The sequence below is a fragment of the Odocoileus virginianus genome, chromosome 28 (genome assembly GCF_023699985.2).
Source record: "Odocoileus virginianus isolate 20LAN1187 ecotype Illinois chromosome 28, Ovbor_1.2, whole genome shotgun sequence".
Taxonomy (NCBI): domain Eukaryota; kingdom Metazoa; phylum Chordata; class Mammalia; order Artiodactyla; family Cervidae; genus Odocoileus; species Odocoileus virginianus.
The window spans coordinates 38,947,651-38,970,145 of record NC_069701.1 but is presented as its reverse complement, the minus strand read 5'-3'; the positions used below and the strand labels follow the sequence as shown (position 1 = coordinate 38,970,145).

At 38.0% G+C, this 22,495-nt stretch overlaps 1 protein-coding gene across 3 annotated transcripts in view; it reads right to left on the bottom strand.

Moving 5' to 3' along the window:
* The window catches only part of KDM2A (lysine demethylase 2A), an 89,677-nt gene that overhangs the window by 26,977 nt on the left and 40,205 nt on the right, over window positions 1–22,495 (bottom strand). For all 3 annotated transcript variants that reach the window (XM_020887766.2, XM_020887764.2, XM_070457711.1), the window contains 8 exons: window positions 14,379–14,517; window positions 13,560–13,638; window positions 13,119–13,165; window positions 8,203–8,381; window positions 5,193–5,299; window positions 4,759–4,852; window positions 3,444–3,597; window positions 2,490–2,605 (listed from right to left, as the gene is read on the bottom strand). In XM_020887766.2, coding sequence (XP_020743425.1) covers window positions 2,490–2,605; window positions 3,444–3,597; window positions 4,759–4,852; window positions 5,193–5,299; window positions 8,203–8,381; window positions 13,119–13,165; window positions 13,560–13,638; window positions 14,379–14,508 — 906 coding nt within the window. In that variant the 5' untranslated portion in view covers window positions 14,509–14,517. The remainder of the gene's footprint in view (window positions 1–2,489; window positions 2,606–3,443; window positions 3,598–4,758; window positions 4,853–5,192; window positions 5,300–8,202; window positions 8,382–13,118; window positions 13,166–13,559; window positions 13,639–14,378; window positions 14,518–22,495) is intronic.

Sequence of the window (22,495 nt, the reverse complement as noted above, 5' to 3'; positions counted from 1 at the left end):
TATTTTTAAGATTGATCTGAACATGTAACTCCTGAGAATGTTCCCACCTACTTTTCAAAGCTCCATGTCAGGCAATCTTCCCAAATCAAGGAGACTTAGATGGACATCCCTTTTCAAAACCCTTCACTAGGTCACAGGGCATCACTGGGGAATAAGGAGATCACCTTCCTCATTGCAAGGCAGGAGAGACATGTATTTTTTATTAGCTTTCCAATGCAAAGGTTTTAGGCTCTGAATCTTAGTCTCTGATGCCACTAGAGCTTCAACAACTAGAAGAGGTTTCTCCTCCCTTGATTGAAAATAAAATTAATTTACTTTTGGTACAGCAGGAGGGAACACAAGAATTAATAGATACTTGATCTCCCCAAAATTAAACATAATACACTGCACTTCTCTGCTTGCCTTTTAAGTTTTAAAAAAGACTTTGGGAAAGGTCTTTAAGACAACCCCAAATTCTAAACCCTCTGAAACTCTGTTGAAGATGGAGTAGTGCTGACAAGAAAATAAAATAAGGTAAAATAAAATATAAAATGGGCATTACACTTTTAATTTTTCACTTGGAACTCAAGAGACTGTACTAATAATAGCCAAGACATCATACACCCAAACTACCCCATTACATTTTTTTCCCCCCCATTACATTTTACCTATGCTGCTAGACACCACAGAGCACATCAATTTCTAAGGCTGGGTTAGAATTTTTGAAAAAAAAATTTTTAATATTCATTATAAAATTATTGAGCCTTTATGCACTATCAATAGAACTAACAATACTCAATTCAAATAGTATATTTCTATACTGGCATGGCAAAAGTAACTAAACATATTGCATTAAATTTATAACATATTTTATACTTCTTTACTAAAGCATTCTCTACACATTCTCTTTTAAGTTAAACTTTGTAAGTTTAAAGAAGTTGGTAACATAATAAATGTATGTCAGGTTGGTACTGGCAATGTAAAAGCTTGGGTGTAGAAAGAAAAAAAAAAAAAACACAAAAACCACCCCTGTGGACATGTGTAGAGGATCCAGTGAAATTTCACGGCAACAAAGAGAGTTCCTTATTTGGAAGGAAAGAATTAAGTCATATTTAGGAAAAATGGAATAAACAGTATGTCTGTTAGATACTGAAATTTGACATTTTCTGATAAACAGTTTAGGAAAATTAGATAGATAAACCAAGATTAGTTATTACCAGTTAAATAGTCTACAGGAGACTTTTTCATGCAGAGTTAAGGTGCTCATTTTACCTATAGTTTTGAATATATATCCTCCCTTTCTTCCCTCAAACTGAGCAAACAATTAAGCAACAGGCCTAATAGCAATTTTTAGCCAAAAAAGGGAATGCTTTTAAAAAATATTTTCAGATTGAACCTTACAACAGGGTAGATGGTATTATCGAAAAATCATTTTGAGTTAAATAAAAGTATTTTACTATGAAATTCTGTGATTTTTCTCTTTTAAAACATTTAAACTATTTTTACTGATACTTTAACTTCAAACTTACTAAACTACTATTGTATCTTCTGTAGTTTCACTACTTTTAACAAACAAGCTAAAAAATTCTATAAAATTTATTTTAAAAGCACTGTATCCTCTCTTAATTCTAACAGGGCAATCTCTATAACTCCGACAGCAACAATCTTGTATCTTATGTATAATATTTAATTCTTATGTATAATATTTAATTCTAACAGGGCAATCTCTATAACTCCGACAGCAACAATCTTGTATCTTATGTTTAATATTTACATAATAGGTAGCTCTAACCAAAATACATGTTTCAAAATAGGCACCAAAATGGTTAATTGATCATGTTCACAGTAAACTAGTCAGTAACCATTCCTTCTAAAAATTATGAATTCTTCATTAATTATTTTTTTATTTTTAATCCTGAAAACTTTCAAATCCACCAGAAAGTTTATAGAGCAGTACCACTAAGACTTTCATAGCTTTCCCAAGATTCATCAATCATTAACATATCACACTTTTAAATGGTGGGGGGTAAGGTGGAATCTAACTAAAAGAGAATTTTGTGAAAGAAGAAAATTACATGAAATCAAATTTCAGTGTCCATAAATACAATTGTATATATTTGAGCCATCCTCACTTGTTTAAGTGCTTCATTCTACCAGGCAGAGTAAGTGCTTGTGACAGATACTGTATGGCCCACAACGCCTAAAATATTTACTATCTGGTTCTCTACAAAAAAATTTGCCAACTCTTGCCTTAAGGTATCTACTGCATGTAACTTTTCCCCTATATATCCAGGATGATTTATCAGCTATGTAACACCCTATGGAAAACTGACAAAATAAGACACACAAATCATTTCCTACAAAGTTTAATTCTCTCATGGAACCCCAGTTGAGAAAGGCAGTGTATATATTTATATATTCAAGTACAATAGTTTGAGTGTTACACAGTAAGCAGAGTAAAAAGAGATATATGAAACCTTTTCACATTCAATTCTTACATAGTTACTTACCCGTGTTCGATCTTCAATGTTGTATATTTTTAACTGCATGGGGATATTGAAGCTATGCAAAAAATTGCCTCCAAACACCAACGTGTCTGTAGGAGTATACACAGCATGAATCCAGCCTAGGAGAAAGGGAGCAGACAGCAGAGGCTATAAGCACTCACTGCAGCGTGGCTCTCTCAGAGCCTGAGCACAAGACTTCTAGATCACACTTTTTACCCTAATTCTGCCTCTTCATGACTGGTCAAGTTACTTCACCTCTTGTAACCTCAATATCCTCTGTAAATCCAGGATAAATTATACATGTGTGGCTGTTAAGTACTGGGTGAGAAAATCCATGTCAAGTGTTTAGTATACAGTAAACCTGGTGCCTGCATTTTCTGGAGCACTTAATATGAACCAGGCTCAACACAAGAGAAGTTACTTGTATTGTCATTTACTCCTCACAACAAAACGAAAGGGCTTTAAATACTTGACCAAAGTAGTATTAGCAAGTAAATGCATAGTCAGAATTCTAATGAAGGTCTGTGACTCCAACATCTCTGCTCCCTCTAAGTACTTATTTTGGAATTTAGTTACCTGACAAAAACTAGCACTCATCCAGCACTCTAGGTTTCACAGTTGTCACTTAGCAGAGGAAGAAATTCTTAATCAGGGCTGTTTATCACCTGCAAAATAGGTCTTACCCATAGACTCTGAATAGCTAAGGATGAAGTGGGGCCCAAAAGTGCAGATCTGAAAAGCCTCTACTGGCAATTCTCAAACATACTTTTAGTGGAAAACCATGGCCTTAAAAAAAAATTCTCTGCATTTCCTCAATAAGGACAAGAAAGAATACGCGACTGCTCTCTGCCCACTTCAGCATCACAACCATTCTTAGTGATAATCTATCAATTTCCTTTTCTTTAAGAAAAGAAGAGTGGCTAGGGTAGACAACTCACTTTTTTCCACCTTGCTTACCTGAGGGAATGACGAAGGTATAGCCCTGCTTGAGCTCAATGCGTTGGCAATCTGATACCCGGTCACCCAGAAAGATGTCTCCCTGTTTCCCTGACAGCAGCCAATTCTCGTACAGCTCCAGGTTGTGGGCTGTAGGGGGGATGAGCCAGAAGACCTGTGAGTTAAAAAACTTCAGTCTGTTAACAGCCATTGACATGACCCAGTCGTCTCCCTCAACTGATAAAACAGGTACAAAGTTAAGACCAACAGGTAGAAGAGAAGCAAGCAATCCTCCCAGTCTACAGAACTTGACCATTTGGGAAATTCTAGAGGCCTCAGGGAAGTAGACCTTCTCTGTCCTCCACTTGATCAAACAGCATCAGGGCTTCCCTGGGGTTTGACTGTAGAACCCAGAACCTATACAGGACTCAGAGAGAAGGAGGGCATTAAGCTTGTCACCTAGGCAGTCCCTTTATTGCCCCTAGCTGGCCGGCCTCAGTTAGTTAGGTATACAGTATCTTCAACAGACAGGCCTGGGTTGCTCAATTCCAAGGTAGTAACCAAGATCAAAAGGACAAAACTCAGGACACCATTTAAATGGATTTAAAGTAAACACAGTGACTCTGGATTTAGAGATACAGCTGTTCTAATTCAGCCCTCACATTTTAAAAGCATCATGTTTTCATTCCAGTTCTACTTTTCTCTCATAAATGCTTTTACTTCTTACAAGAAAAAAAGGGTAACAATAAGAGTGTAATACTATAAACCTCTGATATTAATTTTACATTTCCATTCTCACACAGCATTCAGCAGCACCCTCAGAAGCTGGAATATAAGGCTTTATGAATGAGGATAATCTTTTGAAATCTATTTATATCCTCTGACAGGACTTAAAGGCTTCCTCTGGCTACATTTCAGACCAATCAATGCCTCTATATAGGGAAAAGTGGTCTGGATCCCAATTTGCTGATTTCATTGTCAATCTGCTGCACTTTGTTCCTTTCTACTATTTACTATGCAGAGAAGTTATCTTTTCCTCTTAAAACCACTTCCTTCCCTTCATCTGGAGAATTCTGCTTTGGGAATATAGAAACAAGACTGTTAAAAGTTTACTAAGTACTGGTGCCAATATTAGTAAAAGGAAAATGAGCTAGATGGATACCAATTTCTACTGGATTCTAGCCAAGAAAGTCAACTTAATCTATGATTCTCTCCAGATACGTGTGTGTGTATCTCCTAATAGACTAGTTTTAAGGGTATATAAAGCATGCATGAACTGAAGCTAAGTCATATAACCGGCTTCAGATTCCAATCCCCATCACAACTGTGACCATACCTTTCCCCCTTGATGGATGTGATACCAAACAGAGGTACCACCGAAGTCCACATGGAAGTCAGTATAGCAGCCTCGGACACTCATCAGACAGTACCTGACCCAAAAAAAGTACCAGCGTTAGTGCACTGATGAGAAAAAGGAGACTTTTCCCACCACAACGCCACACTCTCCCCTGTGTACTCCGCTCCATCTTCCACCTGATACAAACGCCCAGTTGGTGAGAGGAATGCAATCTCAAGTCATCATAGTATCAGAAGAAAAGTGTGTTTTCCTTTATGTTACCATGGCTATGCGGCTCTCACACACACGCTTCCTTTGGAACTAAACTTGACTCTCTTGGGACATGAAGCGAGGCTGCTAAGGGAGGACCCATTCCTTGCTGTCAGTCTGGTCTCCCACAGCACACTGAGGAAAATGCAGGGTAAGCCACTTACTTCTGCACTTTAGGATACTGCATCTCCAAGATGGCATTTGTTGATTCAGTCTGACTTTCTTTCAAATGCCTTGGCCACATATTGTCTACCCAGTCAATGAAATCCACCTTTAAAAGGAGGAAGAACATTTAGGTTGGGATTAAAGAGAATGCTAAAGTCCAGAAAAACAGAAATTCTCAAAACACATACTGAAAGACTACAATTTAACTTCCAGCAAGCAAACAATCTGTTGGTAAATTTAGAGTCAACAGGCAAACATTCTAGATATAATTATTAAGTGAAAATAAAGACTAATGGTTCCATGAGCATGATCACAAAGATAACACTAATCAAAACAAAGTCATTTAAGAAAAGTCATTAAATGACGCAGTAGTGCCCAACAAAACCCCCTCTGTGTGGCAGACTGGCATAACCAGCTATACCGGCGGGGGTGGGGGTTGCGGGCACTGTCTGGAAGATTCCTATAAAGTTACTGAAGGACAAACTGCTAGAAGAGCCAAGATAGCAAACATTTAAGGAAAGGAAAGGAGAGGGGAGGAGAAAAGAATCCCACAGGGATCTGCAGCTTTTATGAGCAATGTGCCACAGACCCTACTGGGTTAGGGGTCAGAAGTTCCAGGTCTATCATGTTTCCTCAAGATCTTATGTGAGGCTCTGGAACTTATCCATAAAATGGGGATAATTACCTCAAAGGAATACTGTGAGGATAACACATAAAAACATGTTAAAATTTTTTGAAATAATGTTATCAAAGTTTAGGAATCTGCTTTTTTCCTTTGGCCACACCACGCAGCATGGGGAACTTCCCCCACTAGGGACTGAACCCATGCCCTCTGCAATGGAAGCATGGAGTCTTAACCACTGGATCACCAGGGAAGTCCAGGAATCTGTTTTAAATAATATGTGTTGAAAGAAATGAGAAATGAAAACAGTATGAACTTATTTAAACACTTTACACTGAATCACAACATGTCCTATATCTTCAAATGTCTGCACCCAACCACTGAACTCTAAGAAACAGTCTTAAGGAGCTGAGTCAAACAACCATGGATTCAGCAAAGCGCTGGTGCTGCAGGTATCTAACTTATGGCTATAAAAAAGATGTATCTGGTAAGCTCTATAACTTATGTCTGTATATATTTCATCATTTATTTCCTTACAACATGTATCTAGATAAATGCATATAATCTGTGTGTAATGATATAGGCGAATGTCCAGTGGACACTCAGATGTAAACCGTGAGTTTTTGGAAGGGGTCACTGATGACATGCAAGTTTAAATGAGCAAGATGAGGAACAACTATGAAGATTCACTTTCTGTCCCATTTCAAAGAATTTCCACTCAGGGATCCAACAGCTTTAACCAAGCATCCACTGGGCCTAGGAACACTGACTGAGCTCCAGGTTTCTTTCATCAAACAAAACCCATTTTCTGCTCTCTTAGTGTAGTGGCCAGGATCTCCCACCTCCTGGAACTCTCCTTTGGAAAGCCTTTACCAGAATAAAGAATAACTGTCTTGTTCAATATACTTACTATAAGTTCTTATGTCTGGACAGGAAGAGGACAATTAGGAACACATGAGCATTTTTTTTGTCAAGTGTTCACTCAGAGATAGTTGAATCTTTCTGGCTAGAATTCTCACCTGCAGCAATCAGTCACTCTCTGTCCTCTTTTTGTTTGATATTATTGGGTATCATCTGACTACCAAAAGACTACTGTAATAAGGTGTTCACACCTTTTTCTTAGGTTACTCTTTAGGTTCTGGATAGGCCTTTTGCTAAATGGTCACATCTGTTTGAGAACAAGTCTCCAAGATGGATAATCACCAGTTTCTACCTGTTCTGTACCAATACGAGGCCAAACTGGGACATAATCAAATCACACACTGCAAAAACAGCTCATGGCCTTCCATGAACTAATTTCCCCATCATCAAACAAACTTGCACATTATATCTACTACTTTCTCATCTACTTCTCAGTTACTGCTGGGATGACAGCAGAAGCCATCTCTCTCCTCTTGAGAGAATCTCACTTCATGCTACCACCCACAATGGACACTTTAAAGTTGTCCAGATTACTCTCCCTGCACCTACTTTTGCACATACTATTCCTCCTGCCTGGGATTCTGGTCTTCCTTCTCTGCCTCATTTCTTCTTTCATGTCAAGACTGGGGATCTCTTTACATCACATTGACAGACATTTTCCCTTGGTCTGTACATACCAATGAGTTAGTGACAATAATGAAACTATCTAGTAAGTTGAAGGTATGTATGTATATGTATATGTAAATGACATTATTATAACCAATTAACCACATTTTAACTTTGAAAGTCAAAGGGTACAATTAGGATAATTTAAATGGAGATGGGATAAAACACTGAGACTTTAAAATAATGTTTAAAATAATAGTACATTACAAATTCTGTTGTTCCAGATGAAATACTTGACTCAAGTGAGTTTTGAGACAGGAATAAAAGTGGTCCAAAAATGACTAGGTATGTTTTAAAAGTGAAACCAATCCCCCTCAAGGAAAGGATCTTGTAGATAGCCACTTTCGTATAAGAGAGGGGTTAAATCATTATCTACCTCAGGAAAGTTAAGCATCAAAAACTAACATTCCCCCATGCTGGGCTGTCAATCTGTTACTACTAATCATCCAACAGAATCTACTCACCTGCCTCTAAATCATTTTTCTCCCAAGCATCTCTGCAAGTATAAACCTATAGGATAGAAATTTACTAGGCAAACTTCCTATTTACAGTTCTTATCAGAGTGAATTTTAAGACTCTTCCCCATTACCTGTAAGTGACAAAGTTCCCAAATTACCAGAATGGCCTCTCCCTATAAAAAAAAATCAAGTGATGTTGGAAATGATGAACCTCGAAAAACACAAGTTATTCTTTTTAAATTTTCCTGTTCATCTTCATCTTCATCCTGCTATGTTTAAGAACTTCTCCCAGTGTATAAACAACCCTCGTGGCGACAATGTGGAGACAATGATTAGACTAACCGTCGAGGGCCTCTGCACCATGTTCTCCAGCCTGGTGTGGCTAAACTCTAGGCTGATGACATTATAGAGTTTTTCTCGCTCCTCCTCTGGGGTCTCATAGTAGCGTGTCCACTGAGCCATGGTCATTTCAATGCCCTTCTGTGTGTTCACATCCATGACATCCACCATACGACGACTCCCTGCCATGAAAGACGCATTGATCATGTCTACTGAGCCACTGATACCCTTAAATATAGTAAGAATATAAGATACAAATCAAAGTAAACAAACTATTCTTTTTCCTTTACAGTATTCAGCAATAAATAGACAAGAGACAGCTGTCACTTGAAAGAGTTAATCAACAGAAAACCAAATCAGAAAGAATGAGAATGACAATGATTAATACTAAAAACAATAATCACTCCCTATGGCATGTTTACTACATGGTCAGGCATTGAATCTTTATTCAATATCTCAATCCTAACAATTTTAAGTACTAAGTACCATTCGTAGATGATAAATTTCCTACTTTCCATAAAAATTTACTGAATTATAAAACATCTTAATGGACACAAGATTCTCAACCAACTCTAACAACCACAACAAAAGACAGAATGCCAAAGAGGTAGCATAAAATAGCAGGGGAGGAAACAACAGCCTCAGAGTCAGAGAGACCTAAGTTTAAATCTCAGCTCTAATATTATTTAGGCAAGTTATTTAATTTCTCTAAACCTTAATATTTTCTTCTGTAACTGGGGAATAATATCACCTTGTGGGCCAATGTAAGGAATTAGTCAATGAAGTAAAATGTTTGACATAAAAGAGATGCTAATTAATTAAACAGCAGTAAAAATAAAAGAAAAATCAAAAGAAGTGATCAAAAAATAAAAGAAAAAATCAAAAGAAGTAATAAAAAAAAATTGTTTTAACTAGACTGATCGGAGAAGGCTTTTAAAAAAAGAGAGGAAAGAGAAGACATTTGAGTTGGGTCTGGAGGACTAAAGAGAATGTCAATAAGATTCAACAGTGAGAATTCCAAGGAGAGGTAATAGCATAAGAGAATATATGGAGAGGCAGTCCAGCTAAAAAGTTAAGAAAATAGTGGTCAAGGAGGGGAGAAAAGAAAAAGCTGCCATTGGAATATTAAGAGTACTATTCAATTTGTAAGAAACAAACACCTACTATATATACCTAGCCTTGGTGGATAGACCAAGGACAGTGTTAGGACCTGGTGCCCTGCTCTCAAGGAGTTTATGATCTAGTTAGGTATAAGAGATAATAGGCAAGATGACAAGAATATGGTCACAACAAAGCAGATATGGCAGGATACACATAAAAAGATAACTGATAATGTTAGACAACAGACTGAACTTTCATTACGTGGAAGAAAAGGCGAATGCTAAATAAAAAATGCCTTGGGATACCACTTCACACCCACTAGGATGGCCATAATAAAATAAAAGGAATATAACAGGAGCTGGCAAGGATGCAGAGAAATCAGACTGTGCTGGGTGGAGTATAACATGGCAGAGCTGCTACGGAAAACAGCTTAATGGTTCTTCTGTAAATTAAACCTAGAATAACCATATGACCCAGCAATTCTACTCCTAGGTATATATCCAAAAGAATCAAACACAAGCGTTCAAACAAAACTCACACATTAATGCTCTTAGCAGCTCTAATTACAATAGCAAAAAGGTGGAAATAACTCAAATGTCCACCAATAGGTCAATCCATTAACAAAATGTGGCATACCCATACAGTGAATAGATTATTCAACCATAAAAAGGAAGTACGCTATATTGTATGCTACAATATAGATAAACCTCAAAAACATTATACAAGTGAAAGAAGTCATACACAAAAAGCTACATGTCTTATCATTCCATTTACATGAAATATCCAAAATGGGCAAATCTACAGACAGAAGTAGATTAGTGGTTGCCAGGGCCTGAAGGAAGGCAAGAGCAGGGAATGACTACTTAATGGGTATGGGGTTTCTGTTTAGGGTGATTTAAGAATTTCAGAAACTTGGTATTAGTGATGGCTGCAGATTGTGAATATACTTTTAATGTCACTGAGTTGAATACTTTAAAATTATTACAATGATAAATATTAAAATTATTTGTATTTAACCATAATTTAAAAAAAAAAGTAAATGCTTTTCTTTAGGAATGTAGATCAAAGCAAACACCATTCTGCCAATGCTATCAGAGCACTTAAATAAAAGAATGACAGTCAGTCATAGTAATAGCTAACATTAAGTGAGCACATACTATGTGCCAGACACTGTTCTTCACATTTAAGTAACTTGCCCAATGTTACAAATGTAGTAATTAGTGGAACTGGGATTTGAAACCTGTCAGTTATGAGTCCACACTTTAAAAACCAACATATCCCCTTACATAAAGTTTCCATGATAGAATGGTTTCCTTCTTTTGGGGACATGAACTGACATTGGAGATGTAACATTCTTTAGGTAGAAAAGAAGACTCAATCACCCAAAGTATATTTGTAATAATGAATTATGTAATCACCAATATGTTGTTCACTGAATTTTAACAATCATCAGTTATCCAAGGAAAAAACTATCCAGACTTCAAAAAATTTGGAAGCAAAGCAGAAAGCTGAAATTTCTGACAGGTCTTGCCAGTTTAAATATAATCACTGCCTTATTTAAATCACAACAAAGTTATCTGTGACCATCCACAGGTCTATTTGGAAAATATAAGGTTAGGAAGGGCCCCAACCATTTTTAGCAGTAAACATACAGAGGACATGACAAAGTGGTAGGAAGTGGGAAGAAATCCCACTAGTGAGTAAATAAGTCTCTACATTGGTACAGCTCAGAAATGTGGATACTGTAAGTCTATGACAGGATCTAGAAGTCTGTATTTTTAACAGGTACCACATATGATTCTGATGCAAGTCATCTGTGGACTACAAACCCATGAGAATGCCTAACCAATAGAGAAAAGCTGTGGTGGCCCATTGACTTATGGATCCAAGGAATTACTTCCTGGAGGTCATTAGGGAAAAAAAGTCAAGTAACAGACCAATAAGTACTCTACTATTAGGTTTTCTGAAGCCCCTTGAGAACACTGCCTTGTGAAGAGTAACTACTAAATAGATTTACTGAGTATCTATTACACCCCAGAGACTGTGCTGAGTAATAGGAAATACACAGTGACAGGAAGAAAAGTGGAATCGAGCACAGAAACGTGTAGGGGAGTGAAAAATACAGGGATTTAGAGAAACTTCCACTACCTTGGACATTCACCTCTTGGATAAACAGTTTTTCAACTGTCGAAAAAAAAGCCCTCAAGTGGCGAAGAGATAGTACTGCAATACTTAATTTCTTTTCTTTCTTTTTTTTTTTATTAGCTTTATTTTTTTTTTCCATTTATTTTTATTAGTTGGAGGCTAATTACTTTACATCATTGCAGTGGTTTTTGTCATACACTGAAATGAATTAGCCATGGATTTACATGTATTCCCCATCCCGGTCCCCCCTCCCACCTCCCTCTCCACCCGATCCCTCTGGGTTTTCCCAGTGCACCAGGCCCGAGCACTTGTCTCATGCAGCCAACCTGGGCTGGTGATCTGTTTCACCCTAGATAATATACATGTTTTGATGCTGTTCTCTTGAAACATCCCACCCTCGCCTTCTCCCAGAGTCCACAAGTCTGTTCTGTTCATTATGAGATGGATGAAACTGGAGCCCATTATACAGAACGAAGTAAGCCAGAAAGATAAAGACCATTACAGTATACTAACACATATATATGGAATTTAGAAAGATGGTAATGATAACCCTATATGCAAAACAGAAAAAGAGACTCAGATGTATAGAACAGACTTGTGCAATGCTTAATTTCAAAGGGAGAGCATGCACTGAAGCTTCAGCATAGAGGACAAGGCACAACAGAAGTTGTCCGGGGAGGAAAGCATCCAAAGCTCCTTTTGTTCCACGTTTTGTTAGAACATTTCCAAAACATTTTAATCCACTTTACTGCCTTATCATGTATATGAGAGTAACCATCTCTGAATTCCTGAGGATCCTGGCATGTCTCAGTGCCACAATGAACACCAATGATGCGCAGAAAATTGACCCAAAGCCTTTCCTGGTGGTTCAGATGGTAAAAAATTTGCCTGCAATGTGGGAGACCAGGGTCGATCCCTGGGTTAGCAAGAGACCTTGGAGAAGGGAACAGCAACCCACTCCAGTATTCTAGCCTGGAAAATCCCTGGAGCCTGGCAAGCTACAGTCCATGGGGTTGCAAAGAGTCGGACATGACTGAGTGACTTTCACTTAGTGACACCAGAAGTTTCCTTCTTTAATTACAGTGTTCTAATTTGCTTTTTCCCCCCTAAACTTTGAATATAATGAAATACAAATCTGATTAAAGACTCAAGTTAACCAATCACTGATGAAGAGATATTTTAATGTATTTACTTCTCAGTTTACGAAGTTTCAAACCTTAGCCATGTTACCAAATGTAGCACTGGTAAAAATTTCCTGGAAATTTCTTTATGGCTTTTAGGGAAGGACGAGAATCATAGATGAGGTTTAATTCTTGGCTCAGAGAAATACAATTCTACTTTTGAAATTTTACCCTGGAAGGCAGGCTCTTCATGGAGAGAAAGAAGGATGCACAGTGATAAAACTGGAATGTAGGAAAGAGGCAGATGTTCAGATGCTGTATGTCTAATGAGAAGTACTCAGTGAAGCAACTTCGGTAACTCCCTTCGAGAAAATTCTCAGTTGCTAAATAGTAGTATCTAATCAAAAAACTATTTCAAGTAGTATATACTTCAAATAGATATACAGTTCAATGCTCCTAAACCTTAAATCTCAGTTAAGAGATTTAAGACTCAGCTGTAAATCTTAGATCTTTGTCTCAAAGACACTCAGAGGCCTCGAGTGTAACACTTACCCACACACATTTTGACATCATTCACAGTGAAGTCTGGATCTGGCATCCTATGAAACAAACACCAGTAAGTATAATGGGAAGCACAACTATTCTAGTCAGGGTGAGTTTTTTCTTAAAGAACTAAGAACTCCCCAGTCAAGCCCCATCAATCTTCAAATTGAGGATTAAAAAATATATTTTAAATATAAATGTTTATACATATATAAACAGATGAACATATATATGTAGGAAAAAAGAATATATGAGAAAAGGTTAATAGGGATTATTCAGGGTGGTAGATTTCAGGAAATTTACATTTATTTTCTTTATAGTTCATCTATATTTTCTCATTTACCTATAATGACACACTTCAATTATCTATGCTTTGGATTATCAATACTGCACTGTCTATTGGGTGTAATGTGACCACTTTACAGCCAAACCCAATCAGTGAACACTTACTTTATTCCAAGTCCATCGGAATTCTTGAAAATCAGAGGATCTCTTAAACCACCCCGCTGGATATACTCCACATTAAAATCTGTCACCATAAGAAAACAATTGTTAGAAAGGCCAAGAGGTTTAGGTGGAAAAAGATAAAATACGTAATACGATAAGAGATGGTGTTTGCTACTTCTGTGCATAGAGCCTTGCTGACAGTAACGCATGCCTGTTACTGAGAAACGTCTCCTCAGGTACAGGGAGAGCACACTGAGAAGCAGGGCTCATGGGGTGCTGAATCTGTGTTTCCACGATAATTCAGAATTTAACCAGCAGGGGACAGTACTATTGAGTCATCTCATAAATCCCAAGCAGAGATCGCATCCTGTGCCTCAACAGCCTAACATGTAATTCTGCCCACTGCAATACATACCATGACATCCGTCAGTTGGCCAAAGAACAAAGCTGCATGACACACAGGGAGCTCAGTTATGGTGGCGCAGGTACATGCATAAAAGAACTGTTACTGAACTATTCTTAATTAAACCCAAACCAAGGGATGAGAGACGAAGGAAGAGGCCTTTAGGGAAAAAATCCAAACATTCCTGTCCTAATAAACGCATGCTTCTTCCAACATAGCAGAGAATGACTCATGGGGTAGGACTAGGGGGCCGGGGGAGGCTGGTGCATGAGTGGCATTGTGTAATAAGAGAAAATAAAGATAAACAGCATCACAACATTAACAGGGAGTATTCTGGCTGCAGACATGCTGAGCCCACAGCTTCCAGAGTCTACAACCTCCATCAGGTGGCTGCAGGTCTGAATTCAAATGATACTGACCTTTTCCTTCCATAAAAGTAACAAAATTTGCATTATATTTGTTGGTGTGGAGCTTCTCTTCCAAGTCAAACGTTCTTTTCCCTTCAATTTCATCATCTGAAATGCCATCATCTTCATAGCGTCGTCGCATGGTACCACGCTGGGAAGAGAGGGACAGAAAGATGAAATCATACACCTTTTCAAGATTTTCAGTTGCTACGTTAAGCATCCATTTGCCTTGCTTTGTAGATCTTTTTCTCAAATGAAGGTCAGCTAATATTCTCACAATGTACAAAATTTAAAATGAGTCACTAGGTTCCCCACTTGTAAATTTTACACTGCTGACTCTTTGAGCCTACAGATATAAATTTTCAACAAAAATATGACCAAATAGGGTCTACTAAACATTTTTTTTCCTGGCTGCACCACACAGCATATGGGATCTTAGTTCCGTGACTAGGGATTGAACCCACACCCCTTGCATTGGGAGCACAGAGTTTTAACCACTAAACCACCAGGAAAAGTCCTACGAAACATTTTATTCGTCTACCATCGTTTATCAGAGGGTGGACAAACTGTCTTTATAGACATTACAGACCAGGATACAAAACATAATTTTTTTATGGGAAAGGCTACTTCTGGATTAGCTTTCTGAAACAACCTTTGAAAATAGACTAAAACATTTTAATTAATGAAGCAAAACCTCTTTTACAGCAGATAAAGTTAACCTAAACAACAGCATTCCAAAGAGCAGACCATCAATACTTAGCATTAAAGATAATGTCTTCCCAAAGGAAAATATACGAATGGTCAACAAGCACATAAAAAGTGCTTAGGATCATTGGTCATTAGGGAAAATACAAATTAATACCATAACAATATACCACTTTACACCCACCAGGATGACTATTACCAAAAAGGCAGACAATAACAAGTGTTGAAGAGAATGTGGAGAAACTGGAACCCTTACAGAATGTTTATGGGAATGTAAAATGTTGCAACCATTCTGGAAAAGTTTGGCAGTTCCTCAAAACGTTAAACAGTAAATTATGATTCAGCAATTCTCCTCCTAGGTGTATATACAAAAGAACTAAAAACATATCTAAAATGCAGATGCTCACAGCAGAACATTATTTGTAACAGCCAAATGGCAGAAACAATCCAAATGTCAGTTGATGAATGGATTAACAAAATGTGGTATATTTTGTTACAATGGAATATTATTTGGCTATAAAAAAGAGCAAAGTACCATTATGTGCTACACATGGAAGAATCTTGAAAACAACACAGTAAGTGAAAGATGACAAACACAACAGACCATGTATTACATAATTTCATTTTTTATTTTAATTTTTTGCTGTACAAACGACCTTTACTGTGTACAACAGGAAGTGGAAGAGGAGGAGATACAACAGCTCTGGCTCCTGGGGCAGCTCCACAGACTCAGTCACTACCCTCAAAAAACCAGTTTCATTTTCATGATATGTCCAGAATAGGCAAATCCACAGAGATAGAAAGTAGATTAATGGATGCTACGGTCTGGGGAGATGGAGGGATAGAAAGTAACTTAACAATGTGGGTTTCTTTGGGGAGCAATAAAAAATGTTCTAGAACTAAACAGTGGTGACATCTGCACAACCTTGAATATACTAAAAACCACTGAGTTGTGCACTTCAAACAGGTGAGTTTTATGGTATGTGAATTATCTTGGTAAGCTGCCTGTTTTAATTTTTTTCTTAAGATAACATGTTGCTTATGCTGCAAATTTACCTTTTGGTACAGTTTACTTTAGCCAGTGCTAAAACTTGCTGAAATTTCTTAACACACATACACACACACACACACGGGACAACCTGTGTGGGAGGTAACGGTAAAGGAGCCCAACTCTAGGCTGTGCTGTGTTTAGTTGCTCCACTGTGTCCAACTGTTTGCGACCCCACGGATTGCAGCCCACCTGGCTCCTCTGTTTAGGGGGATTCTCCAGGCAAGAACATTGGAGTCGGTGGCCATGCCCTCCTCGAGGGGATCTTCCCAACCCAGGTCTCCCACAGTGCAGGCAGATTCTTAACCACCTGAGCAACTAGGGAAGCCCTGTTAACATAAAATTCCAGGGTTCAAGATTTTGGGAAAAGATGCATGTGTCATGGGAGAAAATCAGAAGCCAAATCTCAGAAGGCATACTAGCAAAGGAAGATTTCCAGAGAGACATTCCATGGCTTCCTTCCAATCTAACTTGAGCCGCAAGCACAGCTAAAGGTAAGAGCTATGGTCCCACCAGAAGAAGCACAGCAGGGAGGGAAAGAAAGAACATACTCCACTGCTTATACAAGGGCCTGCCTAGCCCAGACCCTACCATCACCTGGTTACACCCAAGTGGAGCTCCGCACTTTACCTTTCCCATATCCCTCTGAGTATTAAAATAGTTCAAACGAAGAAAAAAATATCTACCACCTCACTCAGAACACCCCTCTCCTTATCAACACAAACAGAAGGACACAGGGAGCACGGCAAGCCTTGGGTTCAGAAAAAAACACTGGGAATGGAAAGAGGCCGGTTTGCTCCTCAGCTTCCTGGTGCGGTTCCCTGCGGCCTCTGCTGCCGCCGTCCCCTGCCACTGCCGGGGTCGTCCCCATTCCCCTGCCTGCCGCAGTGCTCATCAACTGAGGTTCCAACGGGTTGGGGAAGTCCGGGTGGGAAGGAATATGGACTCAGGGACTGAGGTGCCAAGAACCACCAAACCTGGAATTTAAAGTTTAGATACTGATGATCTAGAATTGATTACACAGCACCGGAATTTATATAAACATGTTAAGAAAACGAGACACTGGAGAAAAGTCTCTTAGGGAATGGGACCAGGTAAAGAGCAGAAATAAGAAATTAAAATTAAATTAAATAAAACTGACGGTTACACACCAGAGGAGAGCGAGATTCAATTTACCAGTTTTAGGTAGAAACACTGATGAATACCTGTTATCTCTTCCAAGTTTGGCAAAAAAAACCCTTATAACACTCTTACCTAGCAGTTTGTTGCCATAAGTCACAGCTTAAAGGCCCAAAGATCTATTTTTAGTAGACCTCTCACTTACTCTAAAAATGCCACCAATGCTCAAAAATACTTTTAGGTACCTTTATATTTGAAGGGAGGCTGGTTATTTTCGCTGACAATTTCTTAAATGGGTTTGTGTTTTGAAAGGCATCACTCAGTTCTCTTCCCCACCTTATTTCCATATACATGTCTTAGAAAAGAACTCCAAAAGATAAGTTCCAAGTATGTCAAAAAGCAAGAGCAATACCACTGAAATAAAAATGGTTTCCCACAACAATCATTTTTAGAAAGCATTCATTTGCACCCAGAAATAACCTCCTCACATACAAGGTCAATTGATTTATGACAAAGGAGGCAAGAACATATAACAAGGAAAGGACAGTCTCTTCAATAAATGGCGTTGGGAAAAGTGGACAGCTACACACAAAAGAATGAAAGTGAACCACTATCTTTTACCATACCCAAAAATTAACTCAAAATGGATGAAAGACTTAAATATAAATTTGAAACCATTAAACTTCTGGGCAATAAGCTCCTTGACATTGGTCTTAGCAATTTCTTTTTGGATCTGACTCCAAAGGCAAGGGAAAACAAAAACAAAAATAAACAAATGGCAATAATATGTGTGTGTATAGACACACATACCGTGAAATACTACTTAGCCACACCCACACATAAAATTTTGCCATCTATAGCAACATGGATAGACTTGAAGGGCATTATAATTTGTGAAATAAGTCAGGGAAAGACAAATACTGTATGATATCACTTATATGTGGAATCTAATAACAAATTGGTGTATACAACAAAAGAGCAGCAGATTCACAGATATAGAGAACAAACTAGTTGTTACCAGCGAGGGGGGCAACACAGGGGTAGAGGAGTAGGAGACACAGACTACTGAATGTAAGACAGGCTCAAGGATGTACAGCCAATATAAAGGGAAAGAAGCGTTTAAAAGCTATAAAAATCCTAAAAACTAAAAAAAATTTTAAATGGTGCTGGGACAACTGGATAACGACATGTAAAAGAATGAAACTGATCTCTACCTCATACCTTATAAAAAAAAAAAAAAACTAACTCAAAATCAGACTTAAATGTAAAGGCTAAGACTATGGAATTCTTAGAAGAAAGCACAGTGCAAATATTCATGACTTTAGACTAGGCAATAGTTACTTAAATAAGACACCAAAAACACAAGCAACAACAAAAGAGATTAACTGGACTTAACAATTAAAACTTCAAAAACACTACCAACAAAGGTAAAAAGCAATCAATTTACAGAATGAGAGAATATATTTACAAATTGTATATCTCATAAGGGCCTAATATCCAGGATATATAAAGAACTCTTACAACCTAAAACTGAAAGGACAAAAAATAAAATTAAAATGGACAAAGGTGTGAATGAGTATTTTTCAAAGATATATAACTGGCCAATAAGCACATAAAACATCATTAGTCTTTAGCTCATCAGTCATTAAGAAAATGCAAATCAAAACCGAAATGAGAAACTACTTAACACCTACTAGGTATAAGTGCTGGTGAGGATGTGAAAAAAGCAAAAGCCTCACACAGCCTCCCATAGCTAGTGGGAATACAGAACAGAACAACTCTATGGAAAAGAGTCTTGCAGTCTCTCAAACTGGTTGAAAGTTACCATATGACCCAGAATACCATTTCTAAGCATCTACACAAGAAAATGAAAACATGTCCACACAAAAACACAGACACTAATGTTCATAGTAACATTATTCATTATAACCAACAGGTGATAACAAATGGATGATAACAAATGGGAAAATAAAATATAGTATATACCCAAACACTCTCTTCCAACAACACAAGAGATGATTGCACACATGGACATCACCAGATGGTCAATATCCAAATCAGACTGATTATATTCTTTGCAGCCGAAGATAGAGAAGCTCTGTATAGTCAGCAAAAACAAGACCTGGAGCTAACTGTGGCTCAGATCATCAGCTCTTTATTGCAAAATTCAGGCTCAAATTGAAGAAAGGAAAGTAGGGAAAATCACTAGGTTATTCACGTATGACCTAAATCAAATCCCTTACGACAATACAGTGGAGGTGATGAATAGATTCAAGGGATTAAATCTGGTAGACAAAGTGCCTGAAAAACTATGGATGGAGGTTCGTAACACTGTACAGGAGGTGGTGACCAAAACCATCCCCAAGAAAAAGAAATGCAAGAAGGCAAAGTGGTTGTCTGAGAAGGCCTTACAAATACCTGAGAGAAGGAAAGTGAAAGGCAAAGGAGAAAAGGAAAGATATATCCGATTGAATGCAGAGTTCCAGACATAGCAAGAAGAGATAAGAAAGCCTTCTTAAGTGGCCAATGCAAAGTAATAGAGGAAAACAACAGAATGGGAAAGACTAGAGATCTCTTTAGGAAAACTGGAGATACCACGGGAACATTTCATGCAAAGATGGGCACAATAAAGGACAAAATTGGCAAGGACCTAACAGAAGCAGAAGAGATTAAGAAAAGGTGGCAAATATACATGGAAGAACTGTACAAGAAAGCTCTTAAGGATTCAGACAACCACGATGGTGTGGTCACTCACCCAGAGTCAGACATCTTGTAGTATTAAGTCAAGTGGGCCTTAGGAAGCGTTACTACGAACAAAGCTAGTGGAAGTGATGGGAGTTTCAGCTGAGCTATTTCAAATCTTAAAAGATGATGCTGCTTAAGTGTTGCACTCAATATGCCAGCAAATTTGGAAAACTCAGCAATGGCCATAGGACTGAAAAAGGTCAGTTTTCATTCCAATCCCAAAGAAAAGCAATGCCAAAGAAAGCTCAAACTACCACACAATTGAACTCCTTTCACATGCCAGCAAGATTATGCTCAAAATCCTTCAAGCTAGGCTGCAGCAGTACGTGAACCAAGAACTTCTAGCTGTACAAGCTGGATTTTAGAACAGGCAGAGGAATCAGAGATCAAATTGTCAACACCTGTTGGAATCACAGAAAAAGGGAATTCCAAAAAAACATCTACTTCTGGTTCATTGACTATGCTAATGCCTATGACTGTGTGGATCAAAACAAACTGTGGAATATTCTTAATAAGACAGGAGTGCCAGACCACATTACCTGCCTCCTGAGAAACCTATATGCAGGACAAGAAGCAACAGTTAGAATTGGACATGGAACAATGGATTGGTTCAAAATTGGGAAAGGAGTACCTGAAGGCTGTATATTGTTACCCTGCTTATTTAACTTATATGCAGAGTACATCATGAGAAATGCTGGGCTGGATGAAGCACAAGGTGGAATCAAGATTGCGGGGAGAAATATCAATAACCTCAAATATGCAAATGATACCACTTTAATGGCAGAAAGTGAAGAGGTACTAAAGAGCCTTTTGATGAAGGTGAAAGAGGAGAGTGAAAAGGCTGGCCTAAAACTCAACTTTCAAAAAGTGAAGATCATGGCATATGGTCCTATAACTACATGGCAAATAGATGGGGAAAATGTGGCAACTGTCAGATTTCATTTTCTTGGGCTCCAAAATCAATGCAGACAGTGACTGCAGCCATGCTTGAAATTAAAAGATGCTTGCTCCCTGGAAGAATAGCTATGACAAACCTAGACAGTGTATTAAAAAGTAGAGATATCATTTTGCCAACAAAGGCCTGTATAGTCAAAGCTATGGTTTCTCAAGCAGTCATGTTATGGATATGAGAGCTGGATCATAAAGGAGGCTGAGTGCTGAAGAACTGATGCTTTTGAACTGTGGTGTTGGAAAAGACACTTGAGAGTCCCTTGGACAGCAAGGAGATCAAGCCAGTCAATCCTAAAGGAAGTCAACCCTAAATATTCATTGGAAGAACTGGTGCTGAAACTGGAGCTCCAATACTTTGGCCATCTGATGCAAAGAGCTGACTCAGTGGAAAAGACCCTGATGCTGGGAAAGACTGAAGGCAAGAGGAGAAGAGGGCAAGAGAGGATGAGATGGTTGGATGACATTACTGACTCAGTGGAAATTAAGTTTGAGCAAACTCAGGGAGATGGTAAAGGATAGGCAAGCCTGGAGTGCTACAGTCCATGGGGTCGCAAAAAGGTGGACACAACTGAGCGACTGAACAATATATTCATACAATGGAATATAGTTAAACAATAATAGAAGGGAGTGAAGTACTGATAAATCCAACAACCACAGATGAACTTCAACAAAAACACTAAGTGAAATAAGCTAATTACAAAAGACCATATATTTTAATGATTACCTTTATCTGAAATGTACAGAATAGGCAAATCTATAAAGACATAGGCTGGAGAGAAGAGAGATAGGGAGTAACTGCTAATGTGTACTGGGGTAATGAAAATATTCTAGAATTAGATACTAGTAATGTTTTCACAACTTTGTAGATTTACTAAAAACTACTAAATTATGCACTTTATTATTATTTAAAAAAACCCTATTTGGCTCTGTTGGGTCTGAATTGCGGTATGTGGCATCTTCACTCTTTGTTGCGGTATGCAAACTCTTAGTGGCGGCATGTGGATCTAGTTCCCTGAACAGGGACTGAACCCAGGCCCCCTACGCTGGGAATGTGGAGTCTTAGCCACTGGACCACCAGGGAAGTCCCTGAGTTGTACACTTCAGAAGGCTGAATTGAATAGCATATGAATTCTATCTCAATACAAAATAATGATGGGCAGTCTATAACAGAAAAAAGGTTAATACAATGCACATATTTAAGTGGAGCAATGTATTTTTATGATATAAGAATAAAGTTTGACACAGACCAAATCTTGCCTAATAACATTTTTTGAGAATGCAAAATTTTTTTCTAAATTTTCATAGCCATTTCAGTTGACTTTATATGAAAGGACACATAGATAGTGACTAAAAAAAGTTCTTAAGTATTTCATGAACCACCATGCTGTACCAGAAATGCAAAAGCAGTTTGTTAGTTCTGAGAATTTCCACTCCATCAACTAATGTCATTCACCACATTATCAGATTAAAGGAGAAAAATTAAATGATCAGCTAGATCTGAGCTGTCCAAAATGTTAGCTGCTAGCCACACGCGGCTGTAAGACTTAAGTTTATTAAGATT